This window comes from Hippocampus guttulatus, chromosome 16 (genome assembly GCF_054856545.1).
Source record: "Hippocampus guttulatus isolate MCC_2025c chromosome 16, RoL_Hgut_1.0, whole genome shotgun sequence".
NCBI classification, from domain to species: Eukaryota; Metazoa; Chordata; class Actinopteri; order Syngnathiformes; family Syngnathidae; genus Hippocampus; species Hippocampus guttulatus.
In genome coordinates this window covers 2471618-2494346 of record NC_141276.1, presented here as the reverse complement: position 1 = coordinate 2494346, position 22729 = coordinate 2471618, and the positions used below count along the sequence as shown (strand labels likewise).

At 44.4% G+C, this 22729-nt stretch overlaps 2 protein-coding genes across 6 annotated transcripts; one reads left to right on the top strand and one right to left on the bottom strand.

Moving 5' to 3' along the window:
- Nucleotides 1-13: 13 nt before the first annotated feature.
- On the bottom strand, nt 14-8375 carry cdc42ep1b (CDC42 effector protein (Rho GTPase binding) 1b). 2 transcript variants are annotated; one of them, XM_086134000.1, is made up of 4 exons: nt 8187-8375; nt 3545-3737; nt 2486-3021; nt 14-1130 (listed from the first exon to the last, which is right to left on the bottom strand). In XM_086134000.1, exons 3-4 carry the CDS (start codon nt 2934-2936, stop codon nt 529-531), a joined length of 1053 nt encoding a protein of 350 aa, XP_085990126.1. In that variant the 5' UTR covers nt 2937-3021; nt 3545-3737; nt 8187-8375; the 3' UTR covers nt 14-528. The 2 variants fall into 2 exon arrangements, with proteins under 2 accessions (XP_085990126.1, XP_085990127.1); XM_086134001.1 differs by lacking the exon at nt 8187-8375 and having other exon boundaries at nt 3468-4288.
- Nucleotides 8376-11666: 3291 nt separating this feature from the next.
- LOC147192428 (caspase recruitment domain-containing protein 11) lies at nt 11667-22557 on the top strand. 4 transcript variants are annotated; one of them, XM_086133714.1, is made up of 25 exons: nt 11667-11831; nt 12744-12800; nt 13878-14120; nt 14622-14759; nt 14840-15026; nt 15232-15370; nt 15543-15761; nt 16073-16192; nt 16285-16410; nt 16530-16709; nt 17226-17330; nt 17557-17593; nt 17690-17727; nt 17814-17899; nt 17987-18033; nt 18111-18231; nt 18761-18938; nt 19271-19394; nt 19483-19723; nt 20005-20071; nt 20143-20245; nt 20352-20543; nt 20818-20930; nt 21139-21254; nt 21752-22557. In XM_086133714.1, exons 2-25 carry the CDS (start codon nt 12794-12796, stop codon nt 21957-21959), a joined length of 3135 nt encoding a protein of 1044 aa, XP_085989840.1. In that variant the 5' UTR covers nt 11667-11831; nt 12744-12793; the 3' UTR covers nt 21960-22557. The 4 variants fall into 4 exon arrangements, with proteins under 4 accessions (XP_085989840.1, XP_085989841.1, XP_085989839.1 ...); XM_086133715.1 differs by lacking the exon at nt 11667-11831 and having other exon boundaries at nt 11853-12800; nt 13878-13941; nt 14045-14120; XM_086133713.1 differs by lacking the exon at nt 11667-11831 and having other exon boundaries at nt 11854-12800.
- The last annotated feature ends 172 nt before the right edge of the window (nt 22558-22729 follow it).

Sequence of the window (22729 nt, the reverse complement as noted above, 5' to 3'; positions counted from 1 at the left end):
GGTATGACACATCTTACATCTCTGTCTTTGTTTTATTAGATTGAAATATGTATCCAAAATAATCACTCATAATTGACCCAAGATCAAGTAAGAACGTAGAGCACTTGGACTGACATTTTAACATCGGCCCGCATGTATTAAGACAGGGATTAGTGCAATATAATATTGGAGAAAAGTAGAGCTGTACTTGACTAAACCAACAACAATTAGGAACATGTTTTTATTTGTATTTTCTTTTGTTTTAACAGTAAACATGTCAGCGGAATATTCCCAAGAAAACAATTCACATAATGTGTTTAAAGTTTTTGTATAAATTGCATTTACTATTCCTAAAGTATGCAAAGTGAAGTGCGCGAATCCCTTTTAATTCCTTGACACTAACAAAGCTAAATCTCAAAACCAGGTACAGTATTTACAACCCCGCCCCCCCCCCCCTCCCACAAAACATTATGTAACTATTACAATAGTTTAGAAATCTGTTGTATAAAATGGCGGAAGCAAGATTATTGCAGAGTGGATAAACCTCATTTACACTTTGATTTCCTCTTCCTCTTCAGAAAACGTGTATGGCGTTTTGGAAAGAGGTGGACTGAGCCTTGTGATGGCGCCTCCGCCGTAATGTCGAGACAGCACATCGGCTGCCCTCTGGAAGCGCTCCGACTCCATGGCAGCTTCTCGTTTGGGGGGAGACCTCGGAGGAGATTTGGAGGATGCGGCAACTGACCTCCTGTCCTCCTCCGTCCCGCTACTGCTACACGAGCGCTCCCTACTGTTCTCGTTCCTTCTCGATGACCCGCTGCGCACCGAGGAGTTCGTGGAACTCACAGCTGGGTTCCCAAATGTCTCCGTTAGGGATCTGTCATCCTCCTGCGCCTCCTCGGCGTCATTTTTGTCTTTCTCCTCGGTTGCGGCCACCGGGCTGGCCCCCTGGAGGTAGCCGGGGTTGTCGAACAAGCCCAGAACTTCGGTCATCAGGGAGGGGCCCAGGTCCAACGTGAAAGAGGTGAGGGAGTCCGACCGGGTCAAGGCCTTGCCGTTTCGTTCTCGCACAGACACTCGGAGCTCTCCGTCGAGAAACGGTCTGTCAAGGCGAGAGTAGCGTGGCAAAGTGACGAATCCAGATTGGATACCTGCACACACACACGGGAGGGGAAAAACCCACTTCGATGTAAACGTACATGGAAACATCTCATCCCGTGACAGATATCTGTTATCGAATGAAGAATTGAAATCACATTTTGTACAAACAATGACTCTGATGAATACCAATTGATAAGATCTGGCGCTAGAAGCTAAAAACAACACAAACGGTTATGACATCATCATCTCTCGGTTGACTAACGCTTCATGCCACGTAAAGTTGTAGCAAATTCCTTTGGCGGCGTGGTTCATGTTGACTCTTGGAAAAAGTGGGAAACCTGCGTACTGCTCCACGGACATTTTGTGTTTGCTTAGCATATAAAATGAGTCATGTTGCGCGTGCACAAATCACAGACAGTGCCGCTTACATGGAGATGAATGAGGCAATGGTCATAAAGGATGCAGTCATTTTTTCTTTTTCTTTTTTGTATCCTGCAGCAGCTGTGTGTTTGTGTTGATAGGCGTAACTTTACCGGTGTTGCCTCTGTAATTTGGAATGAGTCAGAAAGGGAAACGGCCGCCTGGTTTTTGGTTGTCCTGGGGGATTGTGGGAATGATATTGAAAGGCCAACTTAGTGCTCCTGTGTGTGTGTGTGTGTGTGTGGTGACATTTTTTGTCCTGTTTTTGTATGCGGCTCTTCACGCTGTTTGCTCTTCTGTAGAGTGAATGGCAAGCGCAGTAAGAAGCAAAAGATCCCTCATCGTAAAGTGTACTACGGCGGATTTTTCGATTGATTGTCATTCAGCAGTGTTGGTTGCTCTAGCTTAATATTCAATAGTCACCTCTGAAAAATGGGACAACCAGATGCTGCAGGTACAGAAAGCATGACTAAATAACGTGTCAGTCGTTTTTCCGTGCAATTCACGTACATAAAGGTTAAAGATATGTACTGTAAGAGTGACTTTCTATGCAGAAAGCTGCATCGCTGGACCCGGAAAGCCACTGTGAGTCATTATTCTCAGCCAATCGTTGGTTGAGTTGACCACCTCGCCTCTATTTTTCATTGATTGCGCATTCCACAAAATACGACATCAGACCAGTCACATTTCATGTTTGCCAACTTTCCAACTTGGAATAAGCCTTAGCTGACGTCTGCTTGCACACATTATCCATCCGGTTGCATGTCGCATGCACATTGATGAACGACATGGCACACAACTGAAGTTGAAGTGAGACTATGTTCTCATCTCTCCATTTTGTTTCACGTGGCTCGAGCGTAATCGAAGCCAACTCAAGTGAAATGTTTCCATTTTTATTTTTTTATTTTTGACTGGGATGGTTCTTTCGCATAAACGCCTGACAGAAACCCCATCCTACACTAGAGGTGAGGCACCATAATCTCACCATATGTGCAGATGGCGCCGTCTGTTGAGCTGATGGAATTCGGGAGCGCGACCCTCTGCGGGCACCCATTGGGAGAATCGACGTTGAGTTGAGGCAGGGACATGGCATTCTTGATGATGGGTGAGATGTCCGGCGGCGGGGATGAACAGTCCCGCAGTTCCCCCCGTGGCCCAGAATTCTTCCGTATGTGCCTGAAGGTGCGTGTGAAGAAACCCGTCGATTTGGAGCTGTTTGATGAGTCGGGGCTGCCCGGCTCTCTGACGCCTCCTCCGTAGTTGCTCAGAAAAGACGTGTCACCAAACACGTCGCCGCCACGGCCGACGTGCATTGTGTGTCGGAAGTCGCCCAGCGGCGGGCTGATCATGTCCACGGAGAGGTCGCTCTTGAAACGACGTCTCTCCTGGGAGCCAGACACGAGGCTCTTAATCCGAGGAAGTTTTCCGAGACTCATGGCTGTAAATTTCTCTGGAACGTTCGATACAGAAGGCCCGAGTCTGCTTAAAGATGGGTTACTTCGGAATGCCAGATTTTCTCCACTGCGGAAAAAGACATAAAAGTAGAGTAGGCCATTAGCACCAGTGGACTCTTTTTAATCGATAACCTTTTCCCCATGTTGAACTGAATGATGCCAGAATGGAATTGGAATCAAACTCTTTCTATTCGATCGACCGCAGCACATAAATGCAAATTGCGCTTCCTCAGATCCGTTGGAGGTCCTCAATGTTTTACAACTGTGACCCCCCCAAAAAAAGTACATTTAAGACCATTGATCGTGGCTGAATATGCCAGAGTTTTTTGTTTGTAAAAAAAAAACAGTGCTCCTCAGTTTTGGCTCCTCCACCCACTTCTAGTACCTCAACAGTTTTTGGGGAAGAAGTAGCAAAGAACCTAAGCATGCTAACGATACTGTACGTGCTCATTTATTCCCTGTGTCATCTCTATTTAACGGCCGGCCACATTGATGTGTTAATCCGACTCCTACCCATTTATTCCACAATTAGGTTTTCAAGCAAGTCATCCTCAACGCGCGGCACCGTCGCCCAAGGTCACGTCGCTTACTGGCAGAGGGTCCTTTGTTTTCAAAAGATCTTCACTTCCTGAGAGAAATTTGGGTGAGTCATTCCGCATCCAGCAGGGCGGGCCCAGCGTCATGCATCATCTGAAGAGGTTTATCCGTGCGCGGCGCCATCCTTGTCACCGAGTCGCTTTGTCCGCTCTTTCCCGGAACTCCTTCACCCTGGGAACGCCGGCACTTTTGAGAAGAAGAAGAAGAAAAAAATAAAGTTGGCGGGAGTGACTCCACTTTGAAAAACATGCGAGGAAAGCGACAATCCTGTCACTGTTCTGTCTGAGTCTCCCTGGCCGAAAGATAAGGCTACTTTGGGATTGACCGTGAGTTGGATTAGCTCTTAAACCCTTCTGTCTACCAACGCCCCCCAACTGTGACTCCCTCACTTGCTCTCTGCCGTCTTCAATCCACTTACTTCTCTGGTGGTTTCCAGGTCGAGGGGCTCCTCTCTTTTCATTCAGCCAACAAAGGGAATATAAACAAAGAGCAGATTGACAAACTAATACAAAACACGCCCAGCATGTCAAGCATATGGTCAGGATGAATGCTTGGAACAGTTTCACCCATCCTATCGTCTAAAGGATGCAACATGTGTCAAGAATGTCTTTGTACTTTCCTGCCCCCGTGATGAAAAAAAAAAAGGTTCCCAGACTAAAGAAGCAGTTAAGCTGCTTTCAACTTTTATCATGGACAGTATTTTGGAGAGAGAGCAGTGTTTTTTACTCTCAATCTGGTAATAGCAGCCACACAGTATGGTGGGAATGCATACTGTGTTACAATCCGTGTATTAATTTTTTTGACGCCTGCGTTATTGAAGCTTGATAACACTCTGTCGACAGCACAATATGCAACAAACATTGCTGTTTTTATTCTATTTCCAGCCTGAAAATGCAAATCTCTCTCCTTCCTCCATCGCTGTTTCCGTAGTATGGTATGGACGTGACGCGACCAATATGTTACATCACCTCCCCACGAAGGTACATTTTGTCATTGAGTATTATGTGTCACATGACTGTAATCTGATTGACTGCAAAAAGTAATGGGTGAAATGAGAAAAAAGTAAATGGGCGTAATTTGGGGTAATGCATCACTTCGAAACATCGCAGGTGTGCTGCGTGCGTTTGTTTTTGTCCGCGTGCGTGTCCGTTCTTTTTGGATGCATAAGAGTTGTAAACCGTAATCACGTGACCGCTGCGGGTCAGAGTATTGGATTAATGCCACCGGGGAGGAGGGGAAGTCAGTGGAGCTCAAGTTGCTGGCCAGTTCAAGCCGTGATTTAACACATCGAGCAAGGTGCCACTCTTGCTGGGCACTTGCTCGGACCTTGGATTACCGTTAGTAAATCTTCAACTAATCCCTCGTTTTTCAGATGTTCCAAATTTCCAAAAGAGAAAATGGCCGTTCGCTGCCGTTGATGTGAAGCAGTCGTGGGACGAGTAGATCCGTCGGCACGGCTATAAGGATGTGAACTTTTATATCGAGAGGCTAAATGGATTCGAGCTGTTGCCTGCACGGCTGCTTCTGATCCATGTGAGATTAAGGCCAGTGTAGCATGCGAAGGTAGTAGGCAGGTAAACATTGGCAAGAGAGACAAACATTACAGTCTGGATAAAAAAACAAAACGGATAACTAATAACAGGAAGTCCCACTTTTTAAAAAAGACAACCAGACCAGCCACAACACTCGCTACACCTGGATCATCTAATGAGATCCAATACACGAGTTGGGTTACGCCTTTTCAAATTCACTCGAGAATCGCTCAGTAGGGCACACTTTAGCCAAAAATATCCGAGACATGTCTTTGATAAAGAAAAAAATAATAATCACGCAAGGCCACTTGGCTCCACTCCAACTCTGTTGGGGGAGACTCATCTGGTTGATGTGGTCTGTTCTGTGCGGTCTCACGGCAAGACCAAAAGCGAGAACGTAGCACAAAATAGTCATTTCTGCTCCTTGAAGTGATATTGTCCGAGCGATAGAATTACAAATGCAAACGGATCTTAAAAACACACCTTGGGTTGTTTTGGTCAATAGAGTGATGGAATTGGCGATGTCACTTTTGTAACGAGCCCCATCATGAGATCCACTGAGCTTCTCATTAGATTGCTGTGGTTCGTTTTCTTTCAAAAATAAGATACTAAGAAGAAAACGATAAAAACAACATCTTTGTTCTCAAATGGTGTATTTTAGCCATCTGCTGTCAAATACGACAGCTGCCAAGTTTCCTCTTTGAATTGTTAAAAATCTGTTTTCCTTCACGCAATCATCCGATTAGAAAACAGTAAGTCTTCCTCAATGTGTAATTTATAATTACACTAACAACCTTGTTTCGCATGAACTGCCTGAACGATTCCACATACTAAGCAGAGCAGATGTCATCTCTCAAAGCCATCAGATAAAACCATCCGGAGATTCTGAGACAAAACAAACAAAGTTTTGGAACGGTCAGAATAGATTATGAGAGAAACACATTTCAGATGTTATTTCCAGATTGACTAAACCAAGGAAAACAACAGCCGACAATAAGAGACACATTTTTGAGAGCTGTAAAGCACAACATCAGCAGAGGGAAGAAGTGACGGAATCACACAAGACTTGATTGTCATGTTTTGGGCTTGCTTCTTCTGGGATGGGCTACTTCAGGGGACGGGGTGGCCATCGGGAATTTCAGGGAAAATCTGTTAATTTTCCCAAACGGTCGGCGTAGTTCCAGGGCATCACGGCCGCCCAACCCCTTCCTGGCACATTGACTGTATGAATCTGGTGCCATTGTGCTCCAAAGTAGAGGATGAGCAAGTTTCGTCCCAATGGCTCAGACATCAAATGTTGCGTCCCTCCGCTGGACCAGAGGGCCACTGGTCCTTTTACTCTGCAGCACCAGCTAAATATGGTTGAGGTCAGAAAACCCTGATCACTATGCATGGATCCAAAATATCACAAGCGCTCACTTTACAAGGATCAACGTGGCAAAACATTTCCTGGCCTACTACATCTTCATGGTTTCGTTTAGAGCACCGCGTATCAAACGTCTTATTCTCTGAGGTTACTGCAGTCATATGAATATAGAGCACAGTAAAATCAGCAATATACAGTATATCGACCCACGATAGCTGAAAATCCACAATATTGAGAAACCAAATGCAAAACTAAAAAATGTTTGTACCCCTCACACATGCTTACAAATCTTTAGTAACATTACATTCATGAAAAAGACACACAAATACTGTACTTATATTGTCGTGTCTGTGTGTTAGACGTATGCCTTTAAGAGGCGGGGCCCAGCGGAGTGGCACGTGACGTGGGCGAGTCTGCGTGTGAATGTCTGGCCGTGAGCAGTGACCCACAGCAGTTTGTACATGAGTGCGCTCACGTGTTTTTTCTGCAGCTCTCCTTTCCCCAGTGCGAGGGCATGAATCTGCGATATCGTGGGGGATTAGCGTATTGATTATGCCCATAGGATTATTCCCTGTGAAAGAAACACGTTTTGCTAATGAGCCACAAAGTCAGGGTGCGATAGTCCCAATTGCTTGTATTTGTCATCACGATTCATGCATTGTTCATCAAATACATGTCAATCGAATGTTGCAAGGGTCCTCATCTAACGACAACGGTGGAGGGGGGGGGGGCGGGGGGGGGGATCCTTTATCTGGAATGGCAACCAAACTGAATGGGCTGGAAAAAGTTTCACAAAACCGCTGGCGAATAACCGAACAAATGAACTCACAAAAGGTCACTGAAAGCGGAGCTTGACAGATGATGATGTGAACGTGACAAGTTGTTTGATGATAAGACATTTTGAAGAAAAATGACAACTGAATGCATGAAAGCAGGAGGCGAAGTACCCTCATCAATCTTCATGATCGCTTTAATCTTTGCCATCCCTCAGTCGTTTAGCAACATTTTTCTTTTTTTCTTTTTTTTTTTTAAACAAGCAACTTCAGTCAACAGAACTGAGCGGAAAAAGGGCCCAGCCACAGTGAACTGCAAACATACAACATTTGAATAGCGTGGCCGAACAAAGCGCATATAAGTAAATGCTTCTCCAAATGCCCACCGAGCAAACATAAACAGCGGCGCCTAGTTCTTGAAAACCGAAAGCGGCTGTGTCGACGAACGTTGCTGTCAAGCTAAGTCGTGTTTGAAACGTCCGCGTAATTGATGCCCATGCACTCGACAACCTTTAGCGTTGCAATTAACTCACTTGAGCTTCGTTTGAAGGTATTCATTTGTGACGGGTGGCATTATTTTTACTTCCCCGCAGTCTGTGAGAACACGCACTTTCCCAAAAAAGGAGATTTCATCAGGCTCCAACTATGAACTTTGCACACAGTTAAACATGAGCACGAAGCCATTGCGATTGGTTCCAATCACTGGCTTGTACTGCCTTTAGAAGAATAAGCAGCAATTTGTCTCCACAGAGTACGGTACTAGGGCCCTTGACCTTTTCGCACTTGCATGCCAAATTAGCAAAGAAGAGGTAAACATACAAAAGCATTTGTTTTAAAGTAGCTCTACAAACTCTATATTTTATTTTGATAGTAATTCCACCACCATCTTGCATTTGCCATGAGTGGTTGTTACTAAATGATGCTGGAAACATCTTGCATGCGTTGCTTTCCTGCATTTTCTTACCTTTGGGATACAAAAAAAAAAAAAAGAAATCCTTCATGAAGAATGCAATTTCTCTGATTTTCACTTTGCTCGTCCTTTGGCTTGTCTGTATTCCCGTATGCACATTAAGTTTGCATCAGTGCAGAGCAGCTGCACGTCGGCTATGCCGGTGGCAAGTGGAAAGAGAGCGATGGGGAGGAAGAGGGGGAGGAGCCAGAGAAAGCCGGGGGTGGGATGAAAATGATTAGGAATATGTTACCTCATGAGTTCTCTCTGAGATTTTCAGTTAGACAGTAGTTGCATTTGAATTCTTTTTTTTTTTTTTTTTTTGGAAGGAAAACATCCGCTTATGCTGTCACCCTTGACCTCCATTCAGCCCCATGACATTGATCTCTTTTGAAAACTCCCATCTGCGTCATCACCCTTTTTTTCTCCAGTCATCATCATTCCTGAGATTTATGCGATCTTTTATGCCCCTGCTACAACGCTGTATGTGTGTGCGTGTTTGCGTGTGTGTGTGTGTGTGCCCGTGTTTCCAACACAACTTTAGGTACATCTGCTAGTTGTTAATGTGTCAGTAGTGGCCGAAGTGTGTTCCGAATCATTTTGTTACCGTAAAGGTCCTCTCTAATCTTTGGAACATCAGGGATGGAGCTACTTGGCTCTCCGGCCACCCCCGCTGGCCACCCCCATGTCAAGCGGAAGATTTAAATATGATTCTGACACGTTTGTGAGTCATTTCAATCTGGCGACAGCAGCTGCAACATCTCGGGCCCTCTGTGAAGAACGGACAATGCGAAGGGAGGCAGGCGGACCACCAGACGAGAGGAGGGAGATGGAGTTGGTCTCTCAGTTGATGGCTTAGCGTTTCATGCACGTTCGACTTGTGTTTGGAAGAAAGCAGTTCTCCGACATTGATATCGTTGCCAGAGAGGTCAAAAGATGAAGTTTAAGGGGGACAGAGAAGGAGGTGGAAGGGGACAGAGTTCTCCTTAAACAGGATGAGGAACGTCTGACTGAGGGTTTTCACAGGAAATTTCTCTCACAAATCATGCAAGATGCCAAGAAGCTTCAACTCCTTACTGACACTGAAACTCGTTTCGAAAGTTCAGTTCTCCGGGGGTAAGAAAAAAAAAAAAAAGAGGTTTACGAATGACTTTTGTGCTGAATCCACAGCAGCGCTCTTCATCACTTGGAATAATTTCCACTCGGGTTTAAGGAAACCGGCTCCTGCATCGGCAGATAGCTTCAGTTCACATTTGCGTTCTCATGAAATCCAGATGTAAAGCTGGTGGCATTTCATCAGATAGTGAGACCGAATAGTTGGATAATGATGACGGTGATGATTGATGACTGTACGTATGCGGCAAGATGGTTTTAGGAGGACAGTGCATGAAAGATGGGCCCTCCTGTATTTTGTTTGGACAGTTGTCAATGTTATGTGTGGATGCAGGAAGCGGAGACTTGGCCCACAAACAATAGAGCATTGTCATGTCGGACCGTAGCTCTTTCTGGGTCACAACAAAACAATTCAAAAGACACTTTCACACACCCGAACCTTTGTTTCATCAAATGAATACGGCTGCTTGATTGTTTGTTTCCAAACATTTGGTGTGAAGTCAGAAATGGTCATCACCGCTATGTCATGTGTGTTTTGGTTTTAGTAATGACTTACGTCGAAGCAAATCTATAAATTGAGTATGAGTTGGCGCATGTGATTGTGTCCCACGACAGGTTGTTTGCTGAACCATAATGTGAACACTTTGCACGTTCGCTTAATTCTTGCTGAAGACATTGTTGTTTTGCAGCAGAGCATGATGCAGAGCATGCTTCTAAAACCTTTGGATTTTTAAGCTGTTTGTGTGTCTGGAAATGTATCTGCAGTCTTTGGTCTGCTGGCCCAAAAAGTATGGTCCAGTTCACTTTTAGACAGCTACGCCCTGTAATTCTAACTTCGGCTCGGATCTCACTGTTGTGAAATGAAAACAGAAAGCATGGCAACGTGAGTTGATTTTTGTGCATGAACCAATCCGGTTATTTTTAAGAAAAAGAAGAAAGAAACTCGAGTTCCACCACTCGGATCAACAATGAATGCTACTGTCGACAAAAAAGCCTAAATCACTTGCCTTGTCCACGTTTGCATCTGTCCCAGTTCCTCGCGTCCTCATCCCTCTGTTTTCTGAAAGAAAGTCAAAAAAGACACTCAGTGGGGACACAAAGGGACGATTATGTGCAGCCGCCCGGCTTGAGTCATAGAAGATGCTGCTGCGGATGGGGCTCGGCCGCCTCGAAAAGGAACGTCCTCGAACATAGAAATAAAATGAACAGACTGTAGTGGCCTTCGAATTATGCAGAGGAATATGTGAGGACGAATAGAAATCTGATTGCGTCTTTGCTTTTTTTTTTTTTTTTTTACTTTTTGCCTTATGACCCGATGCTGAGTCAAGTCCTGTTTGCACGACGGCCATTTGCGATGACCTCCAATACTTGTGTGGCCAAGTGGTTCCCGAAAAAATTCACAGGAGAACATTAAAAAAAAAAAAAAGCAATATACATGAGTTGTCGGGATTTCGCGAGCTCTATTTCTGTGCGAGCGCGCTGTTGCAATGGCATTCCAGTGCGGAAGGCCTTTGAGTTGCAGAGCTGCTGCATGTCAATAGTGCCTCTGTGTTGCTGTCACCTTAGAGACAACAGGAATGCTCAACCAATGCAGCCGCCCCCCCCCCCCACCTCACCCCCCGCCACGTCAAGCCATCAAAGCATTCAATGATCCAAGCGAGCAGACAGATACAGTAAGTCGCATCCCCACGCAAGATGGCCGGCACACATTTGGAAAACTTTTGACTTTGAAATGAAATGTCAGCTATATTTATTCCTACGCGCAGCTCCTCTTGAATCCGTCTTAAGGGGGATTGTGTGCCGATGTGGGTTTGTAAGTACGGTGTTTTATTTTAATCGCGCAATCTCAGCATCAGCGCTGAGACCGCAAACACACTTACAGACAATTTAAGTTGAACCCCCCCCCCCCCCCCCCCCCCAAGGGTGGCCTGCCAGCTCGGGCACTTTGCCAAGAATGAGATGAGACACATTCTCCTCCCAAGAAACCGTAATTCCTGACTGCTCTTGCACACTTTTCCTGCACATTCCAAATCTCCCATGCCATTCAACACCACTAAAATTCCACCCACTCAATATGACAACCCTGCACCCAGAAAGCTTTGGTTTTTCCGTCGCGGCTCATGTCCATACTATTTCATGCCATTTTGGGCTCAGAAACATGATGAGATTTGCGTTGGGACGACAAACTGTACAATGTAGAGCTTCTCTGAAATGTAAACGCGTATCCTTTTTCAGCTCACAATTACACAAAAACCCGTTGTCAGGTAAAGTTCAAATCTGAACTATTAGATTGTATATTGGAACAAAAAAAAAAAAGGAACTGATCACATCAAATCTTTTTTCCATTTCATTATATTTTGCTTCCTATGGCTCCATTTTGGATGACCTTAAAGCAACACATCAGGTCGATACGTGCGTCAAAGGAGTGAAACTGAAACTGTGTGTCATATTGTTTTGATGATTCAGTTCAGGAGAAAAGTGTCAAGGAAGCATGTTTGACTGCTTGAGGCGATAACTTGGAAACGCAGACTCGCCTGCGTTATCAAGGTGAGCGATAGCGATGTGGGGCACTTCCAATGGTGAGTCACAATGCTGTTGACTCATTTGTTGCGGAGACATACTTCTTTTTCCTTTTAACACTTCAATTCAAATTTATTGCTGAAGAGTGACACATTGTTCAGGTTCAGTGGTGGAAAACAACAAAGAACAAAATACCTCGTGACTGCACTGAGTAGAATTTTCAGGAGTCTCCGAATATTACTTGAGTATTAGTTTAGCCTTTTTGAATATTTTAGATACACTTTTTGCTTTAACCTCCAGTCCAATGGGCTTTTTACTTTCTTCAACCTTTTGGGGGAGGATGACACAAAGTTTAAAAGAGAAAGTTAATAGTGAGTGAGGTCAAGTGAACTGCGGTTGAGATGTTGATTGACGGAGATCTTAGGGTCTGAAAAGGCAGAAAAAAAATACAGTAATGACATGTAGGAATGTAAAGAAGAGATCATTTGGAGAAGAAAGATATTCCCCGGCCAGCCTCATTTAAGAAGCGTGACAAGAATCATTAATGGCAAATGTGTTGCCTTGTGGCAGCCTAACAACCACAAGCCACTGATTGGCACTCAAAAAAGTTCCGTCTAATCCTAAAGAAATCGAGGTTTTTGGTGGCATTTTGTTTTGTGTGTCGTGAGATTTTTCAGATTCAATGCTTTTACTTTTACCAGTCTTGTATTCTTCAACTACGTGCACTACACAAAATTTACTAAACAGCACCATCTCCTGACACAGCAAGCCAGACATGACAAGCAAGATAAGTCGACATGTTTCTTTTTTTTAAATCAGAGATTTTTCTTCCTGACTCATGCGGAACACGCTTGTACACACACGCGCACACACTAACATTCTGTCATGTGTTTTGTGTCTCCCTCTGATTCACCTCCGGACGTGAATGGGACGTGGAAGTTATGCAGCGAGCAGTCTAGACTCTGGACCTCAACAAGACGCTTGGAGACATGAGCGGTGAGTCCACTTTCACTTCCAGGGCCATTATTTGCATCTTCGAATCTGAGCAGGAATTTGTTTCGGTTTACATTTACAACATGGGTTACAATAATGGAGAAATCTGGATAGAATTTTATTAATAGTATATTCGCTGGCACACAAACTCTCAAATTATTGATTTATATTTTATTTTCTGGGCAAGTAGTGGTCTCAGCCAGTTTGTCGAATGGCCGGTTTTTTTTTCTGGGCCGCTAGCACCAATATTGGAAGATTTGTTTGTAGCACGTCCCTGATTAAAAGATGTGCGCCTATTTGATAAACTATCAAATTAAACTTTGAACCTAGCACATCACAGTTGCCAGATAAAAATGAATGAGAAAGTATGTCCAAACATTTGACTGAGGCAAGACAGAGACTCAAGCCACATGACAGGATGGTTTCAGTTCTGTTCTCATCATACAATTCTGAATTCTTTTTGCAGCCACGTTGTTACTGTAATGTGTGTATTTTTACTCCATTATTTGATTCCTGAGCATCCAGGCGAGTCTCAGCCTGCCTGCCAGCTCACATTTTAGTTGCCGGATCAGCAGCTTTATTCTCCTGACTCTCCACAATTAATCCCAAAGAAGCCTGCTCACAGATTTATTTTTAACATTTAACCAACCCATATATAATGTAGTACAGCTCTGCATTCTATTGCTTAGACATTTATTCAATGTAAATTTTGATGGATATCTTTGGAAACAAGTGATGGGGGGTGATGGTGATCACTTGTGGTGAAGTGAATGATGGGGGATTCCAGAGAAGTGCAATCAGACAAAAACAAACCTATTCAGTCTGGGACTTAGATTATTTGACTGTGAGTCAGACATGCAACCACCATCAAAACTAGGGGGAAAAAAAATACACAACATACATGATATTTTATTTTTCTCTGTCAATGTGTTGTCCATTAAATTTCACCCATTCAGTATTTGTCTCAGAAATCCCATAATCGTAGGAAGTTGCCACAATATTTGAAGAATATTCTCCAGTGTACTCAACTACAACAACTTTGAAGTGATTGATTTTTTTTTTTTTTTGGGACGCATGCAGGCATCACACTTTGGGAAGAGGAAGGAAAAATCATTCAGGAGGAAAACAGACGTTCCCCGTCATGGTCAGAGGAGCACTGCGAGGACCTGTGGGATCGTGTGGAAAGCGTGCGACATAAACTAACACGTGTCCTAAACCCGGCCAAACTCACCCCATATTTGCGGCAGTGTAAGGTGATCGATGAACAGGATGAAGATGAGGTGCTCAACTCCATTCAGTACCCTCTGCGCATCACCAAGGCGGGTGAGAGCTGTTCGCTATGCACTGAAATAAATTTTTTTGTGTTTGTGTGTGAACATTAAAAGTCAATACTTTGTTTGTAAAACCTTAAAATAAGAAACTCTGTGCATGAATGAGCTGACAACCGGTTGGCACACATGAACAGGTGTTGCGGTGAAAGAAACGCGTTGCGAGGCGTCGTAAAGAGCATGATGAACGCCGTAGCTGCAGTAAGTAAAGGGGAGAGTGTGACGGGGAAGAATGAAGAGCGTAGACGAAACATCCGGTCTTCGTCACGCTGTTATTTCACTGCAGATCATGGTATCTAAAATCAGCTGGGATGGGCTCCAGCTCACCCACAACCCAAATGAGGAAAAGCGCTAACACAAATAGATGTCGATGGACAGATTCTGTTTGTGTAGCTCTTGTTGTGGACACTTTGTGTGCTAGAAAAGTCAGCTGACACACACACACGAATCATAATTATTCCACTTCATTGAAGTTTTTCCATTTAATTGCACACAGGTCGTTTGCTGGACATTCTGCGTAGCCAGGGTCCGCGGGGTCTTCAGGCATTCATGGAGTCGCTGGAGTTTTACCATCCAGAGCAATACACACAGTTGACTGGAGAACAGCCAACACACCGCTGCTCTCTCATCTTAGGTAAAAAAAAAGAAGAAAAAAAAAGACTGGTTGGTTCATGTATCAAGTTTGCGTTATAATGCACGGTCATGTTCTCACAGATGAGGAAGGTCCAGAGGGTTTGACTCAGTTTCTGTTGCTGGAGGTCCAAAAACTGAGAGTGCAACTTCAAAACAGTCAGATGTCGGAACGCCGCTTGTCTCAGCGTTGTCGGGTGGCCGAGGATGACCGTAGCCGTGCCGAGCGTAAAGCTCAGGAGTTACGCCATGACAGACCGCAGCTGGAGAGGTTTGAACTGCCGAAAACGGTGCTGCTTTGGTGGCTTTCATCTTCCCGATCTCAAAAGGCACCTTTTTGCTGCGTCACTGTGTGCATTTTAACCATTCAAAGATGACCATTTTGATCAATGCCACAATCATGCCGATTTTATACACTTTGTGACTTTCTACTTTTTCAGCCAAAAAGTTAACTTTGCGTAATTTGCATCATCCAGGCTACGTCAAGACTGGGAGTCGGCCAGTCGAGAGCTGGGCAAGCTGAAAGACAGACACCTGGAGCAGTCCGTAAAGTACTCCAGGGCCCTAGAAGAGCAAGGCAAAGCCTCCATAAGAGAGAGAGACCTGCTCAAGCAAGTGAGGCAGTGGGGAGCTTTTATACAGTATTGAAAGCATTTTTTAATATATTTATATATTTTTTTATAACTTCCTCACAGTATCGTGATCATTATCGTAATGTGAGGTTCATATCGTGATAGCATCGCATCGTGGCGTGTATTGATGACTGCTGCATTCTGTCCCCATGTAGGTCGAAGAGTTAAAGTCCAGGTTAACAGAAACAGAGCATCAAACTACAAATCCGGAAGGAATTCAGATTCAAGCAAGCACAGAGAAGAGCTTGATGTCCACAGGAGGACATGGTTGCCCGCCGGCTTTACCCGAAAAGCCGCCATACCGCATTGAAGTTCCAAAAACAGAAAACACAGGAACTCAGATGAAGGATCCGGTTCCTGCTACTGGGGTCATAGTACGTTCTTGTCAGGTTATATTTGAATGTGGTGCATCTTTTATAGGATTATGCTTGCGGACATTTCAGCACTTTGGCAATTTTACGCGTAACGGCTGGGAAATGTCAGTCAGTGGTTCACATGTCAGCCCCTCAGTCGTAGTTGTAATTTTCAGATCAAATCATTCTGTGTGGAGTTTGCATCTCCCTTGTCTCCCCCGCCCCCCAAAAAAATAACATGCATGATAGATTAATTGAAGACGTTTAATTAATCCCATGGAATGAGTTTTGTAGGGTAAAAAAAAAAAGTTTCTCACGTGCGTTTCCTCCAGGCCCTGATGGATATCCTACGGCAGGATCGCAGGGAGGCTGCGGAGCAGAGACAGGAGCTATGCAACTTCATCGCCAGGCTACAAGGGGAGATACAAAGCACCGAGGAGCACAGGGACATGGTGAACATTTTTTTTCTCCGAAATTTCTAAATGAACAGGATCACAGTAAAAGGCTCACGAATCGAGGTTTGGCCCGCGAACTCCATTTGCAGCTGCAGTCACAGTGTCAGCAGCTACAGCTGAAGGTGAGGACTCTCCACTTGGACTGGGAGACGGAGCAGAAGAGGAGCATGTCCTACTTTAACCAGATCATGGAACTCGAAAAGGAGAGGGACCAGGTCAGTGCCTACTCAGGGTGTTTGACCGAGCCCGGGGATTTATGGCTCAACATCCCAACGCTTCACCCGGTATGGCGTTTAACATCCTGTTTGCCTGTCCATGTTGCTTTTTCTTTCAGGCCATGCGCAGTCGGGACAGCCTGCAGTTAGAGTACACCAACTGTCTTTTGGACAAGAATCGTTTGCGGAAACGCATTGCAGAGCTGCAAGCAAACATGGAGCAGCAGCAGCGAGAGTTGGAGCGAGAGAGCGAAAAGAGCAAGGAGCAAACGGAACAGAGCAGTTCCTGTCTGCACTGTGTAAGTCAACCCCTCGTGTACTTGCCCACTTAAGACACCTGTCAAGCAAGCGGCAGTGATGTTTCTCTCACGACTTGTCGCTTGAAGGAATAAATACGACTACTGCGGTTATTGCTGTCCGGTGGACATTGTCTACAACGGCCGAAGAGAATAGAAAACATTGGAGTAGCAGTTTGCTAGCTAGGTCTTTTTTTTTTTTTTTTTTACTGCGAGTCATAAATTGGAGACCAACTCTGTGGACCACGATAGGAAGGTTGGGACGTCTTTCTGGAGCAATAAACTTGTGTTTTGTTTTGTTTTTTTAACTCTTGAGCATTACCCAAGGCAACCTCTAGCATTCCTGTATGATCTGTTTGTGCATGTGAGCATGTATCTTTTCCTTGTGGCACGTCCCGAAGGGCATTGACAAATTAATCATATTGTGACGCAAGCAGAGTTAAAAAAGATTGATAGCAATGCTCGAACTACAGCCAATTATTATGTAACACGCGATTCTTGGTCCTGTGCTCTCCACAGTCCCACCTGTCTCTGCGCAGTGAAGACCACTGCTACGGACCCTGTTGCTCCCTCGGCTTGGACCCGAGCCTTCCCGTGAATGGCGGCCATCTTCAGTTACGCAAGGTTGTGAAACAATTTACTTTCTTTTTGGTCTTGACTGTGAAAATATATTTTCAAACGTGGGAGTTAACATTTACTCTGAGCTTTAGGCATCAATTGTGAAATCCACCTAAAATGACAACATTGTGAACTCGTCCGACGCAACGTTTGACACGTTAGTACATGCAGGGCGCCGCTCTGCTGACGTGAGCTCATACCTGCACTGCACTTGTTTTCTTTTTCGCAACAGGCATCTCCCAGAAGCCAAGCCAATGACAATTCCGAGGGTAGGTTGTTTGCGCTCGCGAGGCCCAAGATGATCAACCACTTTCTATTCAATGGCTCCGTTTACTGACTTGGATGTCGTGTCTGTCCATTTCAAGATTCTTATTCCAACTCTGAGGAGAATCCCCTGTCGTCGGTGCGTGTCACACGACTCAACTCGCTAATAAAAGTGGGTTATGGATAGACGGTAAGATGTAAAGATGTCAACATCTGCATCCTCAGGCAGAAGATGAGAAGGACATAAATCGCCTCTCAACATTCCCATTTCCTCCTTGTAAGAACTCCATCAACCGAAGGTTCAACACGGAGTGAGTTGTTTTCAGTCGTATTTCAACCACCGCCGCAGCTTTTCCACTGCAGTCATTTATCGTAACTTTGTCTGCCTTTTTGAAAAGTTTCGACTTGGACTGCTGGGGCAGTGATGAGAATGACAACATTCCAGGTCTCGTTCAGAACACGTCATTTGCACGAGCACCGACATTCTCGGCCTGCTTTAAGTGGGTCAAAATTATGTTTCAGGTGAACACTGCGAACACTCTCTTGAGGATTCCTGGAACTCGCTCCATTCTCATCTGTTCCCCCCCGATCTGGTCAATATGCCTACTGTGGACGCACATCGATACAGGTCCAGCAGTCCAAGGTAGATGTCATTGCCCATAAAAATGTCATGATTCGGTTTAGGGACCAACAGGTGGCACTGTAGGGCTCCCCCGGCAGCTGCACACCTGTTGGTCATAACTAATTAAGGCTTTAAAAGGACTCCCAGCCCGAACACTCAGTGTCGGGTCATTGTTGCTTCTTGCTACTGTCATGTGTGTTTGCTTCTTGCTACTGTCATGTGTGTTGCTGTTTGCTCTTAGTTTCTGTCATGTTTAGTTCATTGTTATGTTTTAGCTTTAGTCATAGTTTTTGTTTGATACTTTGGACTTCGTTTGTTTTGGATTTAGTTTTCTTTGTTTTAAATACAATTCTTCCAATACACCCTGCTCCTCCCTCCTGCCTGCTTTTTGGGGTCCACCACCACCCCGCAACGTGACAAAAAACAAACTTGTCAAAACTGTCTTCTTTTGTTCAAAACGCAATCATTGCATTACAGAAATCTCAGTCGGATCGGGCTTTCACGGACCGATCCTACAGCCCACGCTATCATTATGCTTGCTTTATTTTAGGATAGCTCCCATCTCACCATCTTCAAGCCCCCCCGTCACGCCAAAGCACGGAGGAGCCAGTCTGGCTGATGACATTACGATCGTCGGTGGGAACCAAACGGGAATCTTTGTCGGCTCCGTTCAAGCTGGTTCAGCGGCAGAACGGTGTGGGCTGAAGGAGGGAAGTGAACTCCTAGAGGTATGCGTCACGATGGGTAGACAGTCAAAGCATCTGGGAGAAAAGCTTCTCATTAGAAATACGAGAAATTTGACATTTTTGATCCCACAAAAAACAATTATTAGACTGTCACAAAACGATCCAAATTGATGCTTATTTATTTGTCTTTTCAATCATTGTATCTACTTTCCAACATGATAATAGATGAAGAGATATGGTGTAGGGTCCTGGTTCAAACACCCACTTATGGTTCCCAAGCACATGAAAGTGTTCGAGTGAAAAAAAATCCTCAAGAGGATGGAGAAACTGACTCAGCTGATTTCAGCGTTTTTTTTTTTTTTTCCCCGATTCAGCTCGAGCATGTTCTCTCCGGTGGAGGATATGTTCCGCTCAGCCAGTGCACTGCCGAGGTAGCACACTTTTCTCTGCAATGGTGGACTGAAGCGTCTTCACTCAAACACCGGGGCAACCCTGAGGGTGAGTCCGTTTGCACTCAAAACAAAACGGAGTTTGTCATTTATTCAATAATTCATCTGAGAGTTGACCCACTGCTTCTTGTCCTCAGCGTATGCCAAGCTGCGCTCTCGGCTTTCCTCGCCTACTTTCAAGGGTGCTGACTCGTTTCACGTGCGGGTCAATCTCAGCATGGAGCCTTTCGGAGACCCGCCGTCTCTAGCTGTGTCCTGCAACGACATCGTACACGTCACAGACACCAGGTGCAACGGCAAATATCATTGGCGCTGTTCCCTGGTGGACCCTCGCACAGCCAACCCCCTGCAGGCGGGAAACATGCCCAACTATAATAGGTGGGCCAAGTAGTCGGGACTTTTCATCAATGATCGAGAAATGCATGGTCATAGTCAACCATTATTTTTCTTTTTAGCATTACCTGTAGTGTTGCACTATAGCACATCATAATAAGAGCTGCTTCGAAAATTTTCACTCTGACTTAGTTGAATGACAAAGATGAAACACCTCTCAATCTGATAAAGAACCTTTTTTTTTCTCAAATGTTGCCACAAAATGATGAATATCAAAATAATCATCGTGTTGATCACTCATTTTTTGCCATTGTTTTTCATTTAAGGGCACAACAGTTGTTGCTTGTCAAGTTACGGAAAATGGCCGTGGCGCAAAAAGACTTCAAAAAGAAGGTGATGTTTTAGTCATTTGGATATTCGTTTTGCAAGATGAGGTTCAGGTATTCATTCGCCACATCTTGCAGTTCCTGAAGAAGTCCTCTAGCCGAGTTCGTCTGGTAAAGGCGGTAGACCCCAAATGCAGTGGGGTAGGGGCCGCACACCAGGTTCTTTACACGCTGAACAAACGTAAGTACCTTTCTCTGGGTGGTGGGGGGGGGCAAAGTTACAAAACCAATTGTTGCTCTTGAGTTATACACGTCGTGTTTTTTGCGCATTTTCTTTTGCATCAAAGTGTGTGTGTGTGTGCGCGCGTGTGTCGATTTAGGGCATGAGGAGCATTTGATCCCTTACAGCCTGGTGCAGCCAGTAAAGGTTGGATCCAAGCGGCCCGTCATCTTCTCGCCGTCTCTCCTGTCCCGTGGTCTCATCGAGAGAATGATGCAGCCTGTCGATTCTGGATTACAATACAATACCTGTGCACCAGGTAGGAGTCAAATTATGAGGATTATTCCAAGTACTAATGCTAAAACGGCACCTTATCTCCGAACTACACACGAGTAGTTTGCTTTATGTTAAGAACAGTACTTAACATAAGGCAAACTAGTATTCCGTTCTGAACGGAATTGGAATTTCCTTTTAATGCTCTTCTGAGCTGTGTGGGGAGGAAATGACCGTTTGTCTGATGCGCACAAGACAATAAATCATGTTGGATCCTAAATAATCTGGATTATTGTCACCAATCTCTGCCTCTTTCGTAGAAACGATACCACCCTCGGAGAGGAGAGACAAGACAATATTTCTGTTAGATTCCCAGGCTCAAGCACCAGCTCTGGGCATACGGCTCGAGTCCATACAGGAGGTCATTACCCAGGTGATACAAAACATTGTTTCTTAGATTGGTGACATTATAACAATATTTATCACCTCAGGGTTCACACACAAACTCCCCATCAAGCGACTTTGCAGCTCAACCCACAGCTACTTTTACTAATTTAATGCACTGCGTGTCTACGGTGAAAATACAGTAAAGTTACATTGCTGAGCTTCTTCAAATTCACATCTTTTATTGCCCGTTTTAGGACAAACACTGTTTGTTGGAGCTCGGGCTGCCTTGTGTTGAGGGTTTGCTGAGACAAGGGATTTATCCTATTGTCATCCACATCCTGCCAAAGAGCAAAAAAAACAAGAAGCTCAGGTAAGAGCCCATTCAATGGTTTGAATGTGTGGTCAGCATAATTTATCCCCAGTAGTCCTCTCAATGTGTTCCAGAAGCCGTGTAGTAGTAGGCCCAAATCGTCATCAAAAACGAGAAAAGTTTTATTCCTTAAAATTATATTGAATATTATTGTAAGCCACTGTAACATTATGCACAGCTTCAACATTACAACTCCACTTAAATGTAGGGAAACTAAAAACTGTACATGAATAGTGTTTTAATAGAAATAGTTTTAAGGAGTAAACATACGCCTACATGTTTTTTTTTAATAATGACTGCAATTGTCTGGCAACTAGTTCAGGCTGTACCCCGCCTACTGCCCGAAGCTCCAGCACACCTACGACCCTCGTAACGATGAGCAGATCAGAAAATGAATGGATGGATGGATGGATGTTGTGCGTGAACTTGTTATCCAGTAATATGCAGTAATTGCCTGTGAGGCAATCCAACCATTTTTTTCTCACCCTTGCAAACAGAAAGTTTTTTCCACGGTGTGAGGACGAAAGCGTGATGGAGGAGATGTGCCAGGCGGAACAATTGCAGCTGGAAACTCTGCCACTGCTCTACTGCACGTTGGAGCCCAGCACGTGGAGCTGCACCGAAGACCTGCTCACCGCCATACGCAATGCCATCAGTAGTCAGCAGATGTCAGTAACTTGGGTTGAGCTCGATAGGCTGCAGTAATGTAGACCAGTACAGTATTCCCTACTTGCAGAATGAATACTACTGTATTACTAAGGATGTGTCAACAAACCACAACCAGATTGTGGGTTGACCTCAAATGTTTAGTTTAATTGAGTAGACTGGATTATTATGTTGACATAGCTGTACTTGTTCTCATCGTGCCACGATTTATTTACTTTTCATCCACTGCATTTGGGGATAGAAAAAGGTACTTAGCCACATACTGTAGGTCACTCACTGGTCATTCAGTGCTGTCTAGAGTTGCTATTTAGGACACAAAGAGAGTTTGTATTTTGTCCATTAAAGCTGTGCCAAACAAATCATACAAGTGACTCACTGTGGGGACCCCTGACAATACAAGGCAAAATTCACAGACACATTATTGACCTAATTGTTTGCGGTGATAATTGCTGACCCGCAATATGTTCCTAAGATATTTTGATAGTTTTTAAAAATGATTATTAATTACTTTTTAGAGGTCTCCCAGTGCTGCCTTTTTACCTGTGCACAGCAAGTGTTCTCACTTTTGGCTGCGTTTTTCAAAACAATTTGTTAAAAATAATTAAACGTTTGTTAAAAATAAAATGTATGTGCTTAATCTTTTGTGCTCCTTTCTCAAATAGTGGGGTGGTTGATGATTGTTATGTTGATGATGATTAGTCGACCACCGTGCCGCGCTATTATGGTGATGATGATGATGATTATTATTATTATGAATCGGGGATTGCTTTATTTTTAATTCTGTGTCACCCTTTCCATTTTCACATTTA